The sequence below is a fragment of the Pipistrellus kuhlii genome, unplaced genomic scaffold (assembly GCF_014108245.1).
Source record: "Pipistrellus kuhlii isolate mPipKuh1 unplaced genomic scaffold, mPipKuh1.p scaffold_m20_p_18, whole genome shotgun sequence".
Classification (NCBI taxonomy): Eukaryota; Metazoa; Chordata; class Mammalia; order Chiroptera; family Vespertilionidae; genus Pipistrellus; species Pipistrellus kuhlii.
This window is the reverse complement of record NW_023425493.1, coordinates 23,237,960-23,264,077: the sequence shown is the minus strand read 5'-3', so window position 1 is coordinate 23,264,077 and position 26,118 is coordinate 23,237,960. Positions and strand designations below refer to the sequence as shown.

General features: G+C 39.8%; 1 protein-coding gene across 3 annotated transcripts in view; it reads left to right on the top strand.

Moving 5' to 3' along the window:
* The window catches only part of PRRX1 (paired related homeobox 1), an 84,708-nt gene that overhangs the window by 34,386 nt on the left and 24,204 nt on the right, over nt 1–26,118 (top strand). For 2 of the 3 annotated variants that reach the window (XM_045583233.1, XM_036442118.2), the window contains exons 2-3: nt 17,753–17,928; nt 20,921–21,102. In XM_045583233.1, the coding sequence (XP_045439189.1) occupies nt 17,753–17,928; nt 20,921–21,102 (358 nt within the window). Of the gene's footprint in view, nt 1–17,752; nt 17,929–20,920; nt 21,103–24,933; nt 25,006–26,118 lie in introns of all 3 variants that reach the window. The other variant, XM_036442119.2, reaches the window with a different exon arrangement.

The window sequence follows — 26,118 nt, the reverse complement described above, 5'->3', positions numbered from 1 at the left end:
AAACACTAAAAAAAAAAAAAAAAAAAAAAAAAAAAAAAAAATCATACTTTTTCATGTTCTGAATTTGCACTTTGTATCTTTAGTAACTTGGATGCACACAGACTTCATAGATTGAAGGAAAGATGTACAGGAGAGGTAAAAACAGAAACAGACAGGGGAGAAAGTGGGAGATGATGGACAAAGATATTAGGGTGGAAGTTTAAGAGCAGCCCCAGCATCTGACCATGGAAAGTAGCAGGCAGGGCCATATTATTAGCACCGACCTTCTAAATCTATAAAGCATCATTTGTCTCATGCCCAGCCAAAACCAACCTCCATATAATTACCAGGATGCTACCTGAAAGGCAAAACTGCTCCAGTCACCCACTCCCCTGCTGAAAATGCCTTTCCTGACTCCCCTGCACAAAAGGTTGGAATCCAAGTGCGTGCTGTTGGAGGCCCCTCACCACCTGGCCCTGCCTTCCCCATGGCTTCGTCTTTCTTTTCTCAACGCTCCCAAATACTTGGCTGTGACAGCACAGGAGGGTCAAGATTGTGTCACTTACCTGCCTTGTGTTTTTGAGACATTTACCTTTAAAATGAGCACATGCTCCTTTGTGGGGCTGCAGTGAAGAATAAATGAGGTGAAAATCCCCTCTGAGCAATGAGTACTCCTGCTTTCTATCTCTCTACTCCATCCATTACAAGCAATCTTTTTCCCCTGGTCAAAATGTATATTTTTCCTTCCAAATCCAGTGCAATTAGGCCTTCCTTTTCTGTGACTTTTTTCTCACATATTAAAATACAATTGATCCTTCCTTTGTGCTACCCTTTAGAGAGTATGCCCTCCATTATTTTACTTAGCTCATGTGTTTTGTTTTGTTTTTTCTAAAATGACTTGTTTATATACCTGCTTTTCTTACTAAATGCTGAACTCCTTGGGAAGGTGGAGGCCATTGACCCTCTATGTACACCAGCCAGTAGGTGTTCAATAAACATATGTTATAGGAATAGAAAGGACACACAAGACAGGAGATCTGAATTGATTCATCATTGCGACTTAATTTGAATCCCATGGTTTAAAGCAGGGGTAGGGAATCTTTTTTCTGCCAAGGACTATTTGAATATTTATAACATCATTCGCAGGTCATACAAAATTAACAATTTAAAAATTAGCCTGCTATATTTGATCAAACATTTAATTAACTCACACCTCCTGCCTTGGCAGGGCCAGACTAAAAGATTTCATGGGCCTTATATGGCCCAAGGCCAGATGTTCTTCACCCCTGGTTTAAAGAATCATACAAGCTTTGAGCATGAAGTCAGTTTAATTTGTGGGCATTGGATTCTTCCATCTCTACTCGGGCCAAATGCTTTGCTTGTTTCGTTCAAGAATTTTACATATGTCAGACTCCACCCTTGGAGCTGGTTTGTGTGTGTGTGTAAAGCAGACTCAGATTTCTGCTAACAAATGTAATTTCCACCACAAAAGGATTAAAAAGAGAACGACTCAACTTAATTTCTGAATTAAGTTCTTTACAATGAGGTGCTTGTCCATATTCATGTCAGAAGATTCCAACTTTTGACTTGTTTTCTCATGTTTTCCACTGTTTTGTCACATGAGCATCCTCTGAAGGATAACACTCAAATTTAAATTTTATTTATTTTTATAGCACTTAAACAAAGACGGTATGATGTGGCTTTTCCATAAATGGCAATAGTAAAATATTTTAAATAGCTTGGGGATTCCAGAAAGCTGAGGCTGTGGCAGCTCAGTGACTGATGATGCTGAGTGTATCAGAGGGGTCCTAGACCTACACAGTTATCTCGTTCCCACTGGCTTCATGCATAAGCAGATTTATGCTCCCACCATTCTGGGAGGGTTTTAAAACAAGTTGATCAGGAGAAGAATAAAAATAGCTTGCAGGCTATGAGTTCAAGTCTCAATTTTTTGCAAAATCGAATGCTCAGAAGCATTTCTCCAAACTAAACACCCCTCATGAAAATCACATAATTGCAACCTAATCATATCAAGAAGTTGATCTATTTATCTATTTTAATTTCTGCATTAAAATTATACCAAACACACTCTCACAAACCCCCATCCACTTCTTAAAAGTTCTCTCATTTTTTAAATAGTTTTAGGAAGGAAATTTCATGACCTCTGCATTTTCTCAGGATCTCTGGTTCTATGAAAGGCAGGTAGAGTAAAGCTTTTCAGAACGCGTTTTAGTTGTGTGCCTTTGGTCAGGCTGCTCGACGTCTCTCAGCCTCAGTTTCTTCATCTGCATTATGGATATGATAATAACATGACCTCTTAAGTTAGTGAAATATTAAATAAACACCTACAGTGATTTTTGGCAAATAGTATGTACTCTGAAACTGTTTTATAAAGGTAGGGGAGGGTGGGGGTAAAGGGGAGAGATCAACCAAAGGACTTGTATGCAGACAACAGGGGAGTGAGGGCATGAGTGGGAGGAATTGGGAAAGTAATGGGGGGATGAGGAGAAATATGTAATACTGCAATCAATAAATAAATTAAAATGAAAAATAAAATAAAATATCCTCCTCCTAAAAAAAAAAAAGAAATATCTACATTAATAAAAGAGAAATATGCAAATTGACTGTCACTTTGCAATGCCCACCAGCCAATCAGGAGTATGCAAATTAACCCAACATTGATGGAAGCAGCCCTGCCCCCAGCGGCACTGAGCCACTGGGCAGCATGCATATCAGCATGGAGCAGCTGGGTGGGGCGGGACACCTGCTATGAGGGAGAGGGCAGGGAGCAGAGCAACAGCACTCCAGCAGGAGCAAAGGCTGAAGGCTTCAGCCAGAGCAAAGACCTGGGTCCTGGGTGCCAGAGGAAAACTGGTGTTGGCAGCCAGGAGAAGGAAGGCCTATTGCATGAATCTTCATGCAATGGGCCTCTAGTTTATTAAGTACTTACTTGGGAAATCATGTTGACCTAACATCATGTTAGATGGAAAGTATGCAAGAAAGGTACAAAATATTATCTCTGCCTTCACAGAGTAATGGCATTATATGATAATTATTAGTATACAATCATATTAATTAAAGTATATAATAGAATCTACACTAATAAAAAAGATGCAAATTGACCATACCTTTATAACACCCACCAGCCAATCAGGAGTGAGCATGCAAATTAACCCAACAAAGATGGCAGGTTAATTTGCATATACAGGTACCAAGTGGCTGGGGGTGGGCCTCTGGGCAGTGTGGGAAGGCAGAAAGACTGCTCTGAGCCCGAACAAAAAGGCGGCTCCAGCCAGAGCAAAGGTGGTGCCAGCAGCCAAGGGAAGGAAGGCCTATTATTGCACAAATCTTTGTGCATTGGGCCTCTAGTTCTATAATAATTATCTAATAATGTCTTATTTCTATGCATAATGCTTGTAGAAAATCATCTTATTTGTGCCTCATAACAATCGTATAAGACATTTAGGAGTTTGTTTATTCATTTGTTAGTAAAGAAACTGAAGCTTAGGAAGCATATGTGAGTTTGCCAATAGTGAGTGACAGAAATGGGACTGTCTCAGGGCTCTGTCTACTACCTAGTGTCATTCCCGATACATGCAGAATCTCCCTCTGGGTAGCTATTAAGACTGAAATATATTAAAAAAAAAAAAAAAAAAAAAAGACAACAATATGGCCTTGTATAACAATGTGCTAAATTACATAAATCAAGCACCTGGGACAATTACAGTTATTAATTAGAATAATTAATGAGATCTACAGAAGTTGGGAAAAGTAAAATAAAATTTTAATTAAAAATAAAATGTTATTAAACATTGGTTCCCTGTACATTGAATTAGATAAATGTTGTTTTCCTTAGTTTTGCTAATCTGTATGAAATCATTAATACCTTTTTTGGTTAAAACTGCAGTGAGTGCTTTTTCCTTATACCATAGACATTTGGAATATAAATGAAATAGCATATGTGAAGTGTTTTATGATCTTGGAAAAAAGGCACCATAGAAATGCAACCTCACAACCCTCAGAAGTTATGAACTCAATTACATTGTCTCTGGCTAATGGAATTCAGTTCCCTCCAACTGCCCTGAGAATAAAGTGGAGAACATAGGTTTCTAGTTCTTTCCCTGAGGTTAAAAAAATCTGTAGGCTGTGGTTAACTTTTGGCTTGAAACCACAAAAAACACAGTCCACATATTCATCATGTCCAAAGGTTAAGAAGGGTACACAAGATGTAACTGATTTATTGGCCATTGGTCACTGCAGTCATTGTATAGGACTGGATGCTAACTTGCCTTCTCCACTGTGCTATATCCTTAAAGGAACCTCAAGGAGCAAGAGAGGCTTTGGAAAGCCGGTGGCATATATCTTCCTGTCTCTTGTCCTGAGCTCCCATAAGGAATGATCTTGGAGAAACTCACTTTTGTGATGTCTTTGTTGAAACAAATGTTAGACAGATTTGCCCTAACAGTTCTTCAGCCTGTGTCTGATAGACTATACACCAAACTTTTCCTAATCCTTAATGTTAGACGTTCTCTCTTGCTCTGGGAAATAAATTGTTTTCCTGGATGCTCTTCTTTTGGAGGAGGCAGCAACTTGGAATCTAACAAACAGGCCTAGATTCTGTTGTTACTGGATCCTGGGGAACATTATTTTTCCAGCTCTGACAAGAAGCTGCTTTTATAGAGGGAGTCATAAAACTTACCTACTGGCTCTGCCCTGGACTTTGAAACATATACTGCAATGGGTCCAGAGTCTCACATCTTACCTGGTTCCTAGTGGGATGTAGGAACTCTCAGAGTTTAAAGGAAGATCATCCTTAATGATTCATCTTTAATGTCCTGCTTCTTCTTTTTTTCTTTGCCACTTTTCCTCCTCCATGTCTGCAATATGCTGCAATTTAAGACCTCACTGATACAGTACTTGTTTGTACCAACCAACACCACTTGGGAATTGACTTCATTTGGAACATTACACTTTCTGCCTTAGTTTAAATTTTAAACATCTGAAATATCTTTTTAAAATATTTCTCTTTTTTGTTGTTGTTTACAGCTGAGGCCAACTGGCACTAATATCACATGGGTTTTTGACTGGGCGTTCCTACCTAGAAACTGATATGTCAAAGTGAGTTAGCAGATAGAGCTGGCATGAGACTAGGTAACGATGATCTGTCTTAGCACTTTTAGTGGGCTACACAGAAAGCCAAACAAGTGAAATGTTTCCCAATGCCACAGGATGGTCTTTTCCACTGTGGGCAATCGGATCTGCTCCTGGTTCTCATGTTTATAGCACTGTTACAGTTCAACCCAGGATTGTCTGAGCTGAGTTACACGTACAGCCACAGAGACACATATTCGCACCCACCCACACACACAAGTACACAGACATTTCAGGAAAAATATGCCCCATCTATAAATGTTAGATTATTTTAAAATTCCAGAATATTATAAAACAGTTTTTCATCTTTGTTCTCTTCTCCATTGTTTGAACACCTGCTAAATCTGAATATTTTCTTTAAAAATATCTCAAAGGATATAAGCATCCATGCAATGTTGACATAACCCTGATATCCACAAAGATAATCAGTAATGTTATTTAAAACATCTAGAAAATTGCAGATTTGACTATAGAAATATGCATCCATGAAATTATATAATGTATAGTTAATCCATTGTTAAATTCATATATTCCAAAATCAGATATAATTAGTAAATAGATATATTATTTTTCACTATATCCCTCTTTGAGTGCACAGATTTGTTAACTGGTAAGTATTTGAAGAGGAATTTATAACTGAAAATCAGAAAGAAACACTAAAAACAGTGTAATACGATGCCCAATTTGACAGCCATAGAAATAGAAACCCAGATTGGCAACGTTATGTTCTTAAAATCACATGACTGGGAAAGGAAAAAAATCACATGACTTTTTAGGGCCAGATAGAGTGAGAACCCAGGCTGTCTGACTTCTAATCCACTGATTTATAAGCACTACATTGCTGAAAACATAGGAAAGGGCATAAAATCACTATTATGTGAATCTGATCTGTGACCTATGATTCATTAGAAATAATATTTGATATAAAAAATGGATTTTCCCAAGTCAAGACATAAACCATACTGACATCACATCACATCACATCACATCACATCAGCTCTGTGGCCACCAAAGATAGTGCCCTGTTGGCTTTGAGAAGAGCTGGAAATGGTGCTAAAATTGTAAGTCTCCAGGAACTAAAATCATAATAATCCTCTAGCCAAGAAGATTTATACAAAACTAATAGGTCTGTAATAAAGAAAAATGTTTAATAATGCTATAAAGGCTGGTTTGACCACTACCCCTAGAAAACCTTAGTATGGAAATAACCACGGAGAACAAAGTGAAGGACCCCAATAGGGGTCTTTGAAATACATCTGAATAGCTACAAGGGGGCAGCTTTCCTTCTAGGTAACTCCCTCTTTGGTGAAATAAAAAATTTTAAACTTCAGCTTACTATGCCCCCACTTTTGCCTAAATCAGTTACCACTACGCACACTTACTTTAACTGATTTATGGCAACATTGTGATTATAAAATGTGATTTCTAAAATATTTTCTTCCATCTATATACCTAATCCTTAGATGATTTTTATGAGTTTCTGAGTTTGCAAAATCTTCTAGAGTATTCCTAAGATACTTTGTTTTAAAGGAGCTGACTTCCAGTAGGTTAATCATGTCATCAAATGTTGTGTCATTTTAACTGGAGTTGCAGAGGAACAGAGAAGACATGAGAGGGCTGGCAAATGAAAGTCCTATTGATGGTTGGGGAATGATTGGATAGTAGAATTACACCCTAGCTTGTCCCAGTTTGTTCTTCCTCCTGGTTTAAAAGGAGGAAGTCCTTTTTTGAAAGTAATTTTAAAAATTGGAAAAAATTTAAAGTAGTGGACATCTGAGCAAAGATGCAAGAATGTGAAGAAAGAACACCTCTACTGAGATTGGAGGTATGCCAAGTAAAAGAATGATTTAGGTGGTAACTAAAAAGTCATTGTTCTTAGCTTTGGTTAACTTTTCTAGTTAAATCTTCTTCTTAATGGAGATTTAACTAGAAAAGTTAACCAAACTCTTCCTCCATCCTGACTTCTTCCTGTTATGAGTTGAGCAGTATAAATTCTTCGTGCCAGCTTGCAGATGATGGGGAGTTGGAAGTGGTGGTCATGACATGAGTCACAGTGACACATAGATTACTCATAGCTTTCCACTCCAAGAAGACAGAATCGCCTAACAAGGAGGTCTCTAGGGCTATTCAGCAACAGGGGACATGATTCAGTGGAATAAGATTATTCCACATGGATTTTGGGGTATTTTGTCCAAAAATATTTTTTTTCTTCTATGATTTTAGTGCATCATCTTCCTTACTAGTTTAAACAGTCATATATCCCTGGAGAGGAAATCACCATATAATTAGATTTAGGTGTGGTTGACAGGCAGTAATGTTCCTGTGAAAGAATTAGCCAGGCTTTTTTTTTTTACCCATGCTCCTTTGCTGGTGAAAGGGGATAGAAGACACAGTAACTTGAAATGACTAATTAGAAGAGAATACAACTTAAAGATAAACATATATTTTTGGGAACAGAAATAACTGTACTAAGTCATCTCTAAATGATCAGTAATTCCAAATGTGTCATCATTAACAAAGTCAAGGATGTACTGAGTGCTACTAAGATGAATGGGGTTCTGTTCCATATACTTTGCTCACCTGCCCTCAGGCTTACCTTCTCATTGGGGAGATAATTACTGATGCAAAGTCATACACAAGAAAGGTGCATGAAAGACCTGAACACCACATGCTTCTGGAACTTCATGGTCTTTATAACAAGGGCACTTGTGTGCCAAGAATTTACAGGAATGCATCCCTGAAAGGATTTCTGGGTTTGGTTGAGCGTGAATTGACCAGGGTGTGGGCAACAGGCGTTTTCACTAAGCACAGTTAACATGTCCATGTTGCCATTTACAGAAAGGCACCTGAAGGCAGCCAGGCACTAATGTTAGATGCTGGACACCCATTAACAAGTCAGAAAAGGCTCCTGCCCTCATGAAATGCATATTGTAGTGTGAGACAATACCAATAATTACCAACTCACACGTGTTATAAAGCAGATGGTTTCGCTGCTGGAAGGACAATAATAAGGGAAAGGATACTTTTGGTTGTTGATCAGAGAAGGTGCCTATGAAGAGCTGACCAGTAAACTGATACTTGGAGCAGGAGAAGGAGCCATCAATATAATGAGTCAGTGGATAGGGTGAGGACTACAATGTGTTGTTTGGCAAAAAAAGACAAAGTCAAAGAAGATCAAGGCCGGTAGAAGAAAGCAAAGAAAGAGCAGTTACTCCTATTTCTATTTAGTCAATTTAAAGTTTAGAATAACCTTTCTCTTAGAAATCTGTCTCTTAGAAACCTCTCTGGTTTCCTCCTATTCTTAATTGTGCTTTTAGGTAAACTAACTTAAAATAAAGATTCATATTAATTTCAACTTGGAGACTTATTTGTGCAGAGTGCTCTGGGCATGGAGGAATAGATCAGTCACTTGAGCTTTCTCCAGGCATGTATAATTGGAGTATAGTTCTCATCTGATATATTTTCTAGCCAAAGGTTTTCTAGAACAAAGACAAAAACAAAACAAAGCAAAACCAAAAACATAGCAACAGAAGGGCATGATTCAGTCATTTTGTTAAACAAATAATTATTGAAAGTTTTCTGCTGGAAACATAAAAACAATCCTAAAAGCCCAGGATGCTGGATTTGAAAGAAATCTCAGTGCCCTAGCCCAACCTATAATTTTTGCATGAAGGCCATTGTGGCCTAACATTCAGATTTGGTCTGTGATCCTTCTGAATGAGAACCTGGGCCTCCTGATTGCCAATCCAAACTTCTTTCCACATTTGTTTCACAACAGAATTTAAAGCAAAACTTAAGAAAATGCTTATACCCAGTCATTACATTTTAAAACCATCTGTCTTTTTTTCTCTAAAAGCAAACATTTGACAGTCTAGAAAGTTGAAACTCAGAGATGTTACAGGGTGGTATATTCCTCAAAAAAATGTCCGGCTTTCAACCACAGTTGACACTTTGGCTTTTCTTATTATTGAAAGAGAATTTAAACATTATTTACAAATTACCAAGCTGCTCATGTTGGCCATTTTAGCATTTTTCTGTCTTCATTAGTTTGCTGTAGAAGGTTGAAGGGGCTTTAATTTCCTTTCCAGCCTTCCTCATCTACTCTGTACAGAATTTCCCTTGGCTCCACCTCTTCCTGTGATGAAAAGCTAACTTTCCTTTCCCTGTGGCTTTCTCTGCTAGAGGCATCTCGTCCTTTTGAGTTGAGATGAAGACATATAAGAAAGCACAAGTCATGCTTCTGTTCCCAAGTGTTCAAATGCCTCATACTTGTCTTTATAGGCAAGTAAGAGAGACCTGTTCTGTCACCACTGGCCTTCCAAAAGCTGAGCTTACTCATCCATTACAGACATCTCCTTTGTTGCTATCTGCTTTCAGTTTTTGTTTGTTTGTTTCTTTGTTTAAAAATCTGGTGTTTTTTTTTTTTTTTTTATCAGATTTGTCTTTAGAACATTAACATTTATTACTTAAAAATGAATCATTAAAACAAAATGGCTTAGGGTGGTCACCTCCCATGAAGACACCAATCTCTACCGCTGATGTCAAGACTGACATTATGTCTCGTACAAAACGACAACAGCCTCACTACCAAGGGAAAACACTACCAGAAGAAGGCAGCAGAGCATGGCTCATCTAGAGCTCTCTTTGTAATCTTAGTCAAATCCCAGGCACTTGCAAGGGGACCACACACCTGGAATATGGCAAGTTTAGAGAGGTTTTAAAACCTCGGTCAGAATGCACTTTCCCCCCCAGAACTTTGCCTTCCTGGGTTTCTCTGCATCCCGTTAGAATTTATCAAAGCACTCCGACATTTAAAAAAAAAAACCCTTGCTGAGCAAATATTGAGTAATATGACCCAACTTTTGTGTTTTCAAAATGTGGCAACCAAATTAGTTAACCCAAAGCAAATAGGCAGGGAAACCATTGAATTTTCATGACCTGATTTTAGCCTTTGGCCTTTTTTCTCCTTCCTGACTTAAAAATATATATATATATATATATATATATATTTCTCATGAGGTTACTTGTTAAAGGCACCAATTGCTTACCTGTTTTTGAGTGCTAGAATCTGCATGCCTTTTGAATGTTTCTTTTCAAAACCTAAATTGAGAAAGAAAAATTGGCTTGTCAGAAAGCCAGGAATTGACTAGCAGCAGAATTGTCCCAAATGGGGCTTTTTAGACAAACTTCTAGGCATAATTTCCATGTGCCAGTTTCCATGTTTCAGTTCTTGATTTTTAAACCTTTCTTTTTCATTATATTCAAACTCCCTAGATATCAATTATGCTCTCTATCCAAGCTGTCATCTCAACATATTTGAATGGTTGTCATACTTTACTCCCCAGTTATGCTGTGATAGAAAGCTTACTGAATAGTTAAATACCAGCAAAGTGAACAGAAAGACAAGGAGTGATGGACGTTGACGAGTCCCTGTCCAAGGGCAAATTTCAGCACATCTGACCGAATGTCTATGACAAGTCAGACTATCTGCCTGCTATGTGTTCATCAAAGTTGCAAATGACCCTAGTTCCATTTATTGTTTCAAAAACTGAGGATCAGAGAAGTGAAGTAACATACCCAACACCACACAGCTAATAAGTAGCAGGATCTATAGGAAAACACAGGTTTTCTGATTTCCAAACCAATTAACTTTCCACTCTATTCCTCTGCGTCCCCTCTCCCCAATTACAGTTTAGTTGGGTCCAATTAGAACATTATTATTATTATTATTATTATTATTATTATTATTTTTGACCTCCAGAGATGAATTGAAAAGTGAGTCAATAAGTGATTCATCCATTGAGAAATTGGGAGAAGGTTACATGTCTAAAGCCAGAATTTGATTATTATCAAAAAGGGAAGGTATTCTGTTCAGTAACTGAACTCCTATAATAATAATCTCAATAAAATGAATAATTTATATCTGATTATTCATTTTTATTTACTGAGCATTGCTAAGAGCTTTGATTAAATACAAACATCAACTTTGTACTCTCAATCTAAAATAGACTCAGAGTCATAGGGAACAAACAAGCCAGCAGGGGGGAAAGGATCATTGTAGCCCCAGAAGGAAGTTAGGGCTCCAATAGAGGATTGCAGCAAAGTCTTGTTTTATGTTGTTGATGTCCTGGAGGTTTCTGAATCCTTTCAGAAAAATGTCTTAAGAGAGTTAAAGTAGAAAATGTGATACGAACTGTGTTAACATTTTGGCTCTGTGGAACTTATTGGTCCTTGAGAGGTGGAAGGAAATGAGACGTGAAGGAGTCAAACACAGTACCAACTGCATTATGCTATCTCACATTCTCCAGTGTCTTCTTTTCAGAGGAAGGCCGGCTATACATGAGAATGCTCAACGTTGAGCTGTATCTACATAAAGTTGCACTGGCTTTAGTCAGAGCCACTCACTTATCTTTTTAGTTAAAACCATTTAAAACACTGTTATTTTACACTTTGAGAGCATGTTATTCTCCAAAGAAAAGTATGTTCCCCAAATAGCACTTAAGGTGTTTTAATACTATTTTATAAGGTTTAAGACCAATACTTGACTAGAAATAAACCATGTCTAGGCCACGTTGATAGTAAGAAGAAAAAAAATGCATATCAAAGACTAACTTGTAACATTCAGGGTCTGGCAGCTGTAAGGTGATAATGCGCCCCGGAATGACAATAGCCAGCCGCACAGCTAGGCATTTGTATGGGCAGAGGCCTGCCCCCCTTTGACAGATGCTAGGACTCACTGGTAGATGATGCTGTTGAGAAGGTATGGATGTGCTGCTGATGTTGGCTCTGGTCGTTGTGATGCACTAACCTCAGTCTACAATGCAGCACTCAGCCCAGTCTGGCAACTCATGTGCCACTTACCAGGGCCCATGTTAAAAGGATGCTGTCCTAATTGCAACTGGAACTCAGTGTAACCAAAGAAACGCAAGTGGATGCCGCAGCTCTATCTCGCTGCTTTTCATAGGGCTTGCAATAAAAGCTAAAACAGTTTTTAGTGGCTTTTGCAATTATGCCTCCCTTCAATTTTCTTAAGGTTACAGGGCCTGAACCACATAAATCCCATTAAAGTAAGTAGCTGTTGTGCAATGTAGGTCCTTTGAAAACATTCCTCCATGCCCATAAAATGATCAGCGGGCTGCTCTTTAGATCCGCTCGCCTGTCATGTTTTCAACCAAGAGGCAGGAGACAGGCTTTGATGTGGCCTCTGGTTTCTGCTACTGAAGCTGGAGTTTTACCTTCTTGCATCAGCATGCTTCCCAAATTGATGGGACTTGGGCACACACATTTCTCTTCGGATTTTAATCTTAAAATATGTTCTTGCTGTACCTTGAAATTACACTTGGCATCCCAATTTGGACTCTCCAAGGCTCCTCCCACACAACAGAGAGCAGAAGAGGGTCAGGGTCTCCGGGAGTTAACCCAAGCCTGGTGGTGAGCGCAGGGCCTTTCTGAGTAGGGCATCCTGGCTTGCTGCCTGGTCCTCAGTCCTGAGGATGGCCCTTCCCGCTGTCTTCTCCACCAACTCTGACAGCCCCATGGGGAGTCCAGAGTGAATTTCATGCTAGAACCAAGGTCAGAGCTAGTGCTCTCTTGAACTTGTAATCAAATGCACCAGGGGCATCCTACTTGGGACTTAGGGCTTCTTTCCTGGAGAAGTGCTTGGCACTTATGCTAACACTCTGACCAACCGAAAAATAACTCTTTCTATGTGTGTGTCTATTTGCTTCAACCCATCCTTGACTGAGGACTGCTTTTCTATTGAGGAATAAAAATGAAGGGCCAATTCCTGCATTTCCAAAGGGATCCGAACCACCACAGTTTCACCCATCTCTAGATCTGATGACTAACCTGTTTGAAAAAGAAAAATGGTAAAAGGTATCCCCCACCCCCAAGGTAAAACTATCTACAGAGAAAGATAATGTTAGTCCAGTTATTTGCTATGCATTTTTTTAAAAAAAGAATACCTAGAATTAAAAAAATTATTCAAATGAATCACCAAGATTCTGATTTTCTGGGACAGCTTCTATACCACAATACTATCATAACTCCTTCACGTTTTATTGTCATTTAACTTAGCTAGACACCCTATTTCTTTTCTATAGAAATACCTGAGGTGATACAAAGAAGTGAACCATAATTTTAACCAAGTACTTGATTCTATACTAAAATATATATAGGAATTTAGAGAATGGACTTATCAGTGAAGTTTTATAGAGGAGGTAAGATTTCAGATGTGTCATAGCAAACAGATTTTGAACTGGGTCCTAAAATGAAAAAAAGTGCAATTGTGGGTGTGTGGAGAAGATAGGGTGTACTACTGTGATGAAATAACCTTGCACATATTTAATTTATGTAGCAAGGACTTGTGGAGGCCACTGAAAAGGAAAATTCAAGAACATCTGGATCAAAGTAGCTATTCTAGATGAGAATGGTTGCATTTTTTAGCTTTTATTTTTATTTTTTAGTTGGGTCAGGGCTTTTATTTTTTTTAAATGCATCTTTATTGTTGAAAGTATTACAGATGTGTCCTATGTTTTCAGTGGGGGAAGAAAGAAAATGGTTGAATTTTTTAATGGCTATTCTGATAGAAATGACAACATGTGATACACATGGACCCTCTTTTTTAGACCCTCTTTATATAACTACTAGAGACCCGATGCATGAAATTCGTGCCAGGGGCTCAGCCCTCACAGCTCCGGCTTCATTCGGAAGGTTGTCTGGAAGGTCGTCTAGAAGGTTGTAGGGCTGTCCAGTCTAATTAGCATATTACACTTTTATTATTATAGATGATGGAAAACCTGTCTTTCTCATAAAGTTTTTCCAAGGTTGTGGTTTTTGTTTGTTTGTTTGTTTGTTTATATCTCTAACATTCCCTTGCTTCTCTCATGCACAGCACACACTTGTCATCTGCTCTTGAGAATGGAGTAGCATTAGGAGTCCTGGCTCAGCCACAACTGGATTGTTATTTGGGGCAAGTCATATTATTCTTCTAGGTGTTATTCACCTCATTTACCAAATAATAGGACTGAATTAGACAACTTCTCCGGTTTCATTTGGTGCTAATATTTTATGAGGGTCATTTTGGCTTATTTTTATCTGAAAACTTGTTGATAACTTCATGCTTGCAATTAGTTGTCATCCATAACATACATAATCATCCATAAAACCTGTAAACGCACTGGATTTGAAGCATGATTTTGGTAAATATGCATCCATGTCCCCTTTGGTTATTCTGCAGCTCAGTGAATCTTACCCATTTCCAAATTCTAAGGAATGAGATGCATCCTGATTAGATGCCAATATCCTTGAATACATATTTCAAAATCAACCTTCACTGTAGCTGTTTTCATAAGCAAGATGATCTTCCAGTAATGATAAAAACATTATCTCCCTTATGTTCAGTTTAGAATCTGATAGACTTATCACAGGTCCTTCCAATGTCCCCATTCTTTCTTTTCTTTTGTTAATATGTTTTTAGTGATTTTTAGAGAGAGGGGAAGGGAGAGGAATAGAAAGACAGAAATATTGATGAGAGAGGACCTCATCGATTGGCTGCCTCCTGCACACCTCCTACTGGGGATCGAGCTGGCAACCCAGGCATGCGCCCTGATAACCAGGAATAGAACCAGTGACCTGATAGCTGGGTCAACGCTCAACCACTGAGCCAATACCAGTCGAGCCAATGCCCTCGTTCTTAAACCTCTACAGTGTTTATATTTCCTCTCACACTGCTGCAGAGACTGTGCTGGATCCTGTGCTTGCGTGTGCATGGGGGAAAATGGGGACTCGTACTTTGTGAATCTTGAGCAAAGACAGACGAGCCAAGGGCTGCCACTCAAGCTGTCCCTGTTGCCCCCTCACTGTCTCTTTCTATTATCCACACACTTTGAAGGACATTTGCCAGACCCAGACTCCCTGGACCCCTGTCATTCGTGTGTCTTTTCTCACCTTCGACATGATCTGGACTGGTGTTTTCATTTGTTAAAAACAACAAGAATGTTCGCTGGGAAATTTTTGCTGGAATGGTCTCAGGTTATCATAGCTATTTACTCTCTGTCAGAAACTCTAATTCTCCATTTCCCTGGCTCCCACGCCAGGGGACCTGGTGGTTGATGGTGGACAGTCAGTGGGATTTGAGTGAACAGTGGAAGATGACAAAGAACTACCAAGGATTCTGTAGCAGGTTGTAGAACTAATAACAAAACATAAAATACTCTTGTTATCGATCACAGTTTGGCAGTCAAGAAAAAAACAAGCTTGCACAACAGCACAAAGGTTGAGACTTTGTGGTTATATTGGAGAAGCATTTTTTTTTTCCTGGAGGAAAGAAAACAGATAATGTCTTTGGCATTATTAAGGATTCCCTCTATATGATTAAAAACAATAGCCTCTGGTCTGGTCTCAGTCTGGGGTAGGTATGGAGGCTAAGGATTTTTTGCAGACTTCTGTTTTATGAGAACATGAAATGCAGGTTGTGGTGTTGTCATAAAGGCCTGGATGACGTAGAAAGACCTAAAGTATAGGACATATAGAACTGTATACAAAGAAATTTGGGAAAGAGAATGGGGAAAATAGGAATGACTCCAAATATGCAAGTAGGAAGAATACAAATGCAATGCAACTAACTGCTCACAGGTGTTTGATCCTTGCATTCTAGTGTTGACATTGTTGTAAATGAATTTTGCTTATAACTAAACAGTGGTATAACTGGGATACTGGTTAGAATATTCCAGAACTTGAGGGATCCCAGAAATTATGATCACTAAATTGCTTCCATTCTCAAGATGCCACCAATCTGTTTGTTATTAAGTGTCACAGTGGTGACTTGGAAGCAGAGCTCCAAGAGGTTTAATAGTACCGGATGCCCAGCCGGTGTTACTCAGGGGTTGAACATCAATCTATGAACCAAGAGGTCATGGGTTTGATTCCCACTTAGGGCACATGCCCAAGTTGCAGGCTTACTCCCCAGTAGGGGTTGTGCAGGAGGCAGCCAATCAATGACTCTCATCATTGGTGTTTCTATCACTCTCTCTCCCTCCCACTTCTGCTCTAAAATAAATAAAAAATATTTTTTAAAAAACAAATACTACAGAGGTGGTGGGCCAGACCAACTATGAAGTTGAGAGAATGACTATCAGGGCTTCCTACCCGGAGGAAAGTGGTTGAGATCATACAGGTGGTTGTTTTTTCTACAGAACAGTGTGTAAAGACAAGAAAAGTCTCCAATTTTCCCTGAAAACAAATTCAACAAGCTACATTTAGATACTTTAAGAAATGTGCCTTCTCTCTTCTAAGTTCGAAGGGTATTGCTGATAAGGCAGCCTGCATGAGGAAGAAGTCTCTGATGAGAAGGACTTGGAAGCCTCAGTTGTTAGGCACTGAGAAACCTGAGAGAGCAGCTGCTGGATTTGAGCTACACTTTGAATGTGCACCCACATCTAGAACATTCCCTAGATTTGTAATAAGGATAATATTAGAGCTCAGGTAGGTGTCCTTAGGACATGATCATTGGAACTGGTAGTCTTATTGAGTGTATCGTATGCTATCAGAGAAGATCAGGAGACTTTACATGTTGGAAAAATAGTTAAGAGCTCCTTCCTGTAGAAAGTGAAGCAAGTAGCCAAGCTCTCCTGTCTCTCTATCCTCTCTCGCCCTCATATTTCTCTTTGAGTCAATCTCTTTGGAGGTAGAGAGCTTTTGGATATGGATGTTCAATTCATCAGGCCCAGCAAGGGACTTCAGCTTCAGCAGCTCACGCTGTAGGTCTCTGCTTCACAGACGTGGCAGTGGCGTGGGTCTCGGGTGACGTCTTGATGGGGTGCTAGCACAGCTGGTTTTCTGCTCAGTACACACATCCATCGTTCCTGGGCTGAGGAGTGGTGGCAAGACAGGAGCACATGACTCTCTGCCTACTGTAGACGGCTGGGTGATCAGCTTGCCAGTATACTTTTGGGGGAACTCAGAGAAAACCAAGGAGGGAATTGGGCAGTGTTAACTTAGGTGGATGGTCCTGTGAGCAATAGTTCTGCTCTAGGCTGAGGCCTCAGCAACGACACAGAGCCTTGAGCAAAGCAATCAGGAATCACTAGCTGTTTCCAGGAGAACATACGGTAAAAATAAACCCCTCTTATCAGTTTACTTTATAATATTGCATTTGTGATTAGGTGGGTATGTTGAGGAGAAAGACCAAGGGGATAGTTGGTCTCCTTGGTTGTGAAACTATATGAATGAAAACAATGTTGTCTGATATAAATAAGGTCTAAAGCCATCTACTCTTCCTCCTCCAGCTCTACAGAAGTCTAGAGAACATGGACGCCAGTAAAAATTTCCTTTAGCCTCTTTGACAAAACAGGCTTCCCAGAGCATGCAACAAGTATCCCTGTGACAGCTCAGATTTGGTCTCAGATTTCAAAGCAACAACCAAGCATCAGAACTGCTGGGGTTCTGGGCACAGGATATTAATGAGCACCTATGGGTGGCATTTGGCTCTAGCACCTTGGTAAAGCAGTGAGCAAAGGAAACAATAGCTCACTGTAGATAAACAGAGAAAAAATATAAAGGGGGAACCCCATCCCTCCTCAACATGACTTTCGCTTCTTATCATTAATGTCTTCACTTCCAGATGATCAGCTGAACTCAGAGGAAAAGAAAAAGAGAAAGCAGCGGAGGAACCGGACCACCTTCAACAGCAGCCAGCTGCAGGCTCTGGAGCGCGTCTTTGAGCGGACCCACTACCCTGATGCTTTTGTGCGAGAAGACCTCGCCCGCAGGGTGAACCTCACTGAAGCCAGAGTGCAGGTAAGCCCAGTCCTCCTGTCTCAGAGCACGTCCATGTAGAGTGCTTAACCCACAGTATCAGAACGTGCCACTTTTACTGTGCTGATCTCAATTTTATATAAAGAAACCTGGTCAGAGCAATGCTGGAAATGGGGGTGGGGGTGGGGGAGACAATTTTTGAGTTGGGAGCTATTTTGCCCCATCAAAACCATAATTAAATGTCTTTCTTCTATGTAGAAACTGCCTTATCTTCTTCCTCTCTCACCTGACTATATTCTAATGGCTTTTGGAACTGTGAACATTCCTTGTGCCAGCAGGCCAGAATTCTCTCTCCACGACTTTATTCTTCCTCCAGGAAGTCTTACCCTTTCCCTCTAAACCACGCCCTTCTGACTCTGGTCTTCTTTATAAGTACAGCATGTATCACAACATGACATGTATTATATTGAATTGTATGTGAGCCAACTTCCCCTACTAGACTGTGAAGTTTTCTTGGATGGAAGCCATATCTTATCATCTTTGCACAAGTCATCTTTTTTCTTCTACTTTTTCCTCCCTTTAAACATTTATCAAACACCTATTATGCTCTTGGAACTGTTTATGGGTTTCTGGGAATGACTAAGACAATGGCCTCCCTTCAGGATATTACAGACTAGGGGTAGACAAAACAGATGTGTACACCATACTGTTACAATGTAGTAAGATAATGCTCACACTAAAGAAATATTCAAGAATTAGGGATTAAGCCCTAGCTGTGTGGCTCAGTTGGTTAAGCATCATCCTATGCATTGAAAAATTGCTGGTTTGATTCCTGGTCAGGGCACATGCCCAGGTTGCAGGCTGGATTCCCAGTAGGGGGCACGCAGGAGGTAGCTGATCAATGTTTTGCTCTCACATCAATGTTTATCTCTCTCCTCCCTTCCTCTCTTTCTCTAAAAAAATCAATAAATATATATTTTAAAAATTATTATTAAAAAAGCAATAAAACCAAAGACTTAATGACAGAACAGAGGAAGGAATGATCAAATCTGCCAGGGACAAAAGGAGCAAGAATTCACATATATTCAGCACTGAAACTGTGCCAACTGTCACAATGACCCTGTGAGTAGGTATCATTATGCTCATTTGATTTGAGTGACAAAGGATCAGAGAAATTAAATAAATATCCAAGGACAAGTCTTTAACACCTCATAGCCAATATTTTATCCAACTCTGTAAGATGTTAAAGTCATGTTCTTTTCATGACATCTCACAAAGGAGGTGATGTTAAAGTCGAATCTTGAAAGTATGTCTTTTGACACCTGGACAAAGGGGAGGAATGTCACAGGCAGAGGGAATATTGGGTGTGAACAGACTTAGGTAGGAAATAACTGAATATATCAATAGATTTGAATCTGAGCTAGGAGTTGGAAAAATAGGGGCCAGTGCATATGATCCAAGCTGTGTAGGGTGCAGCCAGATTGGTGGACAAAGAGGTCATTCCTGAACAGTCTTTATTTTTATTTGATTCTGCAAGTGATAGGGAATCAGTGGATGGTATCAGCAGGGCATTAGTACAATTGTATGTGCATTTTAAAATGATAGCTCTATTAGCAATGTTGAAGGGCACAGTGAAGCAAAAGAGCTAGGAGTCTGTAGAGCCAGTCTGTGTGCAGATTCTGCCTTGACTTCAACCCAGGCCTTCCACTGGGCACCCATCCCACAGTAGTTTATGTGAAGGTTGCTCCCTAGAATTTTACAAATGTTCCAATTTACACCATAGAATTTCTTTCTCCCATTTCTTGTCATGCATTTCTATAATTGCACCTAAAACTTATTTTGTAGTATTTCAAATTTCCATGTCTGCCTTCTTTTAATAGACTGTGGGCTGCTTAAGTCTCATCTCTGTCCCAATATTAAGCACAGAGTCTGCAACACAACAGGCACTCCATAAAGATCTCTTGAATGAGTAAATGAATGAATAAAATCCCATGGCCATCCAGAGAGTTGAAGGATCATGAGTCAGATGTCATTGAGTTAACAGCCATTTGGCTTCATCTCATTGAACCTATTTCTTCAACTCTGAAATAGAAATAATAAAGCCTAATATATGGAATTGTCGTGATAACCAGAAACTATGTATGCAATGTGCTTCTATAAATTCCTAGCCCTGGTAGCACTTAATAAATGATAGGTTGATTATGATGCTGCCAGCACCAGCCATCTCCATCTAACCCTACAATTGAATGTATTCCATTCAACTTCCACCCTTCAGTACCTTTATTTCTGTTTACAAGTTTCTCTCTAGAAGTTCAGGAAGCTTCCCTGCCTGTGTTCAGCATGTCAGAGGCGCTGGAACATTAATAACCAAAATGATGGTTTACAAATCTTCAGCCCCCTTACCCCTCAGTGGGAGTCTGTGTCCCTCAGAGGGAGTCTGTGTCCTAGGTTAGTCTCTTCTGTCCCATGAGGTTGAACACACCCTTCCATGGCTGTTCTCTGCTGTATCTTCACTCTTCACTGCTGTTCCCTGCATTTCCCATAAACCATCTCCTTCTTAAAGCTTATTGTTGGGCCCACTTCAAGGGAAGATGAATTTTCTTTTATAAAGCCAATAAGCATTATGAAAGCAGACGGATTTTTACATTTTGAAGGCACTTAAAAAATGTCATTGTCTCTGTGGCAGACGTCTAATGAGATTTTCTTTTTTCTCTCTAGATTGTAAGTACAACAGGGATTATAACCAAATTTTGCTATCTCATGGGTTAGTCACGGTCTTACTTCTGGAATCCTGATTAGTGAAGTATCTCAGGGTCTCCTTATAAGTCTTTACTCTTAAGAGCCCTCTGACATGGCTCATCTCAGGAAGATTACAGCATGTTTCTACTGTTCTCAGGAGAAGTCCATATCTCCCCTGCATCTTCCTTTGGAAGGCATTGTCTGGTAGAATCAACCAGGACTTCTTTGGTATAACCTCCTTTTCTTTTTTCCCATCCCCCTCCTGTGCCCTTCTCTCTTCCCAACCATCTTCCAGGTGTGGTTTCAGAACCGAAGAGCCAAATTCCGCAGGAACGAGAGAGCCATGCTGGCCAATAAAAACGCTTCCCTCCTCAAATCCTACTCAGGAGACGTGACTGCCGTGGAGCAGCCCATTGTACCTCGTCCTGCTCCAAGACCCACCGATTATTTCTCCTGGGGGACGGCCTCTCCGTACAGGTGAATGATTGGCCCACTCCCCCTTGCTCTACTTCCACATGTTTCTCAGCGCTCCGTCACATTCAAAGTTGCTTGTGCAGCTGGCTGACATTTCTTCCTGGGCTAACCTCTTCAGAGACACTCAACTTGCTGACATCCCCAGATTTTCATAGGAGATTACTAGTTGCCCCAGAAGCAGGGTTTGGGGCAGAAGAGAGAGGGGCAGGCCATCAGCAATCTCCTCTGAACTCAGGAACTCTTGCAAAGGTTTCAAAGATGGGAAAGAATCTAAAAGAAAAGATCACTAAGCCATGCTCAGAGTCCCCCTTGCAACCATTCTGAAACAAAACTTTACCCCATTTCCAAATTTAAGGTATCAATAGATCCATTTTTCTATGCTCAAGTAGGAACTGAATTTGTAAAGCTGTAATTCACAGTAAAACTAATTTTTAATTGGAAGGAGGGATGGAAGGAAGGAAGGAAGGAAGGAAGGAAGGAAGGGAGGGAGGGAGGGAGGGAGGGAGGGAGGGAGGGAGGGAGGGAGGGAGGGAGGGAGGGAAAGAGGGAAGGAGGGAAGAAGGGAAAAGAGAGTCACAGAGAGAGAAGGAAAAAATATCCAAAATCATTTTGATCAGTTTCAAGGTCACAGTTCTTTGTTAGTAGAGGATGTCTTATGGTTCAAATTGCCTTCCTATTCTATTGCTAAATCTTATCTACTTATCTGAAATGCTTTGGGGGTCAGTTTGTTTGCGTGGGTTTTTTAAAGTATAAAAGCAATGTATAATTTACACTAAACTTTTATATTAAAAAGGTGAATATTTTTTAAAGAAGCAAATAACAGAATACTATTTCAATGTCTTGGAGAGGCTTTTAACCTCCATTTGTCATGCTGTTCAGAATTATAGGTTAATGCCAGAGGGAAGCTGAGATACAAGTGCCTAGCACATTGTCACCATATCAGTGCCTTTCTTTGAATCTAAACCCGGGTACTCAGAAATGAGATCAAGATTATCTCTGGCTGACTGCAGTGGAGAAATTCATTTATTGTGCTTTGGTTACCTTTTTATTGTTAAAGTACACTAATGGGTTAAAGAGATGTTTAAATTAATTATAGGTTATTCCCCCACCCCCTCAAAGTGGAAGCTGAACTCCTGATGTAAAATACTACATTGTGAAATGCAAATATGTTTCAAACGTTGATTACTCTAATCAAAGCAAAAGGCCTCACCTGAATGTTCTTTTTCTTCCAAATCAGTTTCTTGAAAGAAACATCGAAATGCATTTGCAAATCTCTTTTGAACACCCCCATTGTGAAATTAGCCTGAATTACTTTGGTCTTAGTACAGAGAGACCCCTGCTGCATAGGAAACTGGAAACTCTTGCTCTCAGACATGGTACGCCTTGCTGATTTCAAAAGATTAGTCATATCTTTGGGTCCCATTTAAAATTCAGACTCCTCTAAATTTATTCAAGACCCATTTTGAAGACCATTGTGAAATCACCTACTCTTTAATATTTTTAAATACCCAGAAGTCTGCTGTGTTTCTCTGATAAATATTGATAGCTCATAGACTCATTAAATGTCTTAGGAAATGGATGCGGTTCCAAGCTTGATGTTTCAAGGTCTCTGCTTTGAAATTGGTCATAGCCAGGAAGTCCTGCGCCCTTTTCTGCCTGGGTTCTACATAGGAACTTTTCATACCAGATGGCTGTATATACAGCAACCCAGATGGCTGTATATGGTCTTACCAGTGAGAGGCTGAAGGCAGTCCCCTACAGCAGTGGGGATGAAATCCTTCCTGAATTTATACTGGGTTAGGTTACCAGACCTCAGCAGAAGTTCAAACCCCGGGGCCAGCAGCATATATATTCTGCATATGGGCATCTAACTGAAATTATTAACAAACAGTTTATGTGTGCCGGTTTGGGAAATGTTCTATCTTAATTTGAAAGATTATGTAGAAATATTAGATACATTAAAAAATACTCATAATTCCACCATCTTGACATAACTAGTTTTGCTTACTTTTGCAATTAGAGTTCAGTATTTTATATAGTGTAGACTTAGTGTACATATTATTTTGTATTCTTCTCTTTTCACTTAAAATTATATAACCTAGTACTTTTTACTTATTTCATGGTATACTTTTATATCACTTCTTTCTTAGCTACAGAGTTTGTAAAATATAATTCATTAAAAATTTATAGATTTTGATTGTTCATATTCTGTATGAAGAATAAGTTAATCTCCAGCTATAAGTAGAAAAAAAACTCAATGTCTTAAAGCAGTAATTTAATCAATAATAATGTTGTTTGACCCAATATTGACTGAAGTGTTTCTATTTTGATTAATTTCTAAAAGTGGCAAAAAGCTATTCGGTTTCTTGGAGATTTTTCTGCTATGTTTAGACACAAAATACTTAATGATTTTGCATTTTGAAGCTTGGTTCGGAAATAGAAGTTTTGTTAAAGAATGATTTAAAAAAAAGTGATGAAAAGCAAAGCAAACGATAGACCTTTTGTGTTATGGAAATTTAACTCGCTATTTCTGTTGGTACTATTATGTCAAGTTAGTTATCTCCCATGTGATGTTGATTAAAAGGTATTTCTCTTGGTTAACCCTTGGAATGCTCTGGTGTAGTAGTTCTGTCCTTGCTCTTGTTCCAAAGAAGAAACTAAACATTCACCCAAGCTTTAGCTTTCACAGGCAGAATTAGACCCAGTGCGCATGATCCCTGTTTCTGTCCAAAATTTTAGGACACATGGCCATATTTTCATTTAAATTAGACATTATATTGAAAATAGTAACAGTGTAAGAATGGGAAACGATGTAAACATGCTCTTTGATTTAGGGTCTGTCTATAACAGAAGACACTGAGGTGTGTGGACATCCCCTTGGGGTGACTGACGGGGCTTGACCATGCAACCCAGGGACAGTGAGAGGGCAGTTGTGTCAGACAGGTCAGGACAGTTTGCTGACTTCCACAGAGAAGGCAGGAAAAATAATAAGACTCAAAGCAACTGTGTGTATATGTTCAGGATTATGGGATAGGAAGTAGCCAAAGGTTTCTCCGCCCCCCCCCCCCCCCCGGGTGTCTTTCATATCTAGAGTAGTGACTGTATAATTTATCGTCGAAACTGGGACACTTCTGAGAGTGAAAGGGGCGTGCTATTAATAATAACACTAGAACAACAAGCATTCAACTGGGATTGTCCCTGGCAAACTGGGACATATGGTTCACACTATATTTTTAGCACGTCATGACCTCATTCATTCCCATGAGCATGCTAGAGGTGGTGATGTCAGGCAGGCAACTGAGTTACCAGAAGGAGCAAAGCATTCCCTCACACAGACACTACTAGCCTAGTAATTGTCTTCTTTATCTACCTGCTGCCCGAGGAAGAGAGCTTGTTTTTGGCACACACACCCCTGGTTTAGCTCAGAACTGTTTTCCCTTCGGTGAAAATCATACACTGCACCAGAGCTATTAAGCCTCCCTATCTTGAAGTCCTTTGCCTCTTGGGTAGCACTAATTAACCAAATCCTAGACTTTGGGCTACTATTTTAGATAGAATATTAGAGAAGCCTTTCTCTAGAGATGCCCTTTTCTATAATAGCTAGAGAGTGGCCTGGCTCTGCAGTATTGCTCTGGAGGGCCATTTCCAGAGGGAGGGCTGGGCTTCCAAGAGAACCTATGACAAATAAAAGGGAGGCCAGCTATCCTTGTCCACAGTTTCTCTCCTCTAACCTTCTCCTCCTCCTCCTCCCCTCCTTTGGTCGTGGTCACGGTGCTGCCTGACATCTGCTGAACGCATTTGGCTCATGTCTCCCTTTCACACTTTCAAAAATAGATCCTCGTCCCTCCCAAGATGTTGTTTACACGAGGGACTTCATAACGGATTCTAACGGAAGACACTGAAAAGGTAACTTGTCAGAGGGGGAAGAGGGTGGCTGCTGGGGGTAGGGTTTAAGTGGGAAATAAGAGTTTAAGAAAGTGGGACTTGCAGTCCTAGAAATGAAAGCAGGGAGGTCCTTAAGTGGGGAATACCATTGGAAACTAACAGGAGCTGCAAGAAAATGGGCCTGTAAAGTCTGTAGCCTAGAGCAGGGCTCCTCAAAAATTCCTGGGTGTATGGATTGCCAGGGACAGTGTTACAATGCAGACTCAGCTTCTGTGGAGCTAACAGGCATTCATGTCATTCCACACTGTTGAGACTTGGGACATAATTGGAATAGTGAGGCTTTAAATGACTGTAGGGTGTGGAGCAGAGGTCGGAGGAATTATGTTCTTGAACTGGCTCCTGTTGCTTCTCAGGCCAGTTCGATCATCTCTCTCTCATATAACCTTGCATCGAAGATTGAGCTGGTTACAGTTTTCCTATTACCTACTTCTCCGGGGCATTTGGAATCTGTAGATAAGCAATGTGCATTTCAAAAAGGAAGTACACAAATTGTTGAAACAGAAGAGAGATGCAAGGCTTCCAACATAACACATCTGTAGAAAGAAGTTAAAAATGGCAGAAGGATCCCTGGACATGTAGTGCAAACAGAAGCTTATCAATGAAATAGGGTCCAGTGTATTCACTTAAAAAGCTAAATTTCTAAAATTAACTTCTGGATTTTAAAATCAGAAATTAGAAATGATCACTTAGAAAAGATCACTTCCAAAAGGAAACTTCAGTTTCCCTCTCTAAAGAGTAAACTTCCTTAGGAAAACTCATATTAAGTTTTCTTAGATGAAGCAAGTATACCTTCGTGTTCTTGCACTGACAAATGAACAAACCTAAGAGACTATCTCCAACCTCTACCCATTACAGACAGAGTCGGGCAAACCTCCAGCTCCATAGCCTTTGAAAACTCCTGAGCTGGAAAACTCTAGGATCTCAGAAAGCACATAGATGTCTTGGGCTAACCAATCTGTCTTTGGGATGGAATTCTCAACAGCTTGTCATCATTTGTCCAAAAGGGACAAATACAAAAACAAAGAGTTGAAAACTAAGTCAGTTATTATTGTATTCCCCCCCCCCCCTCCTCTA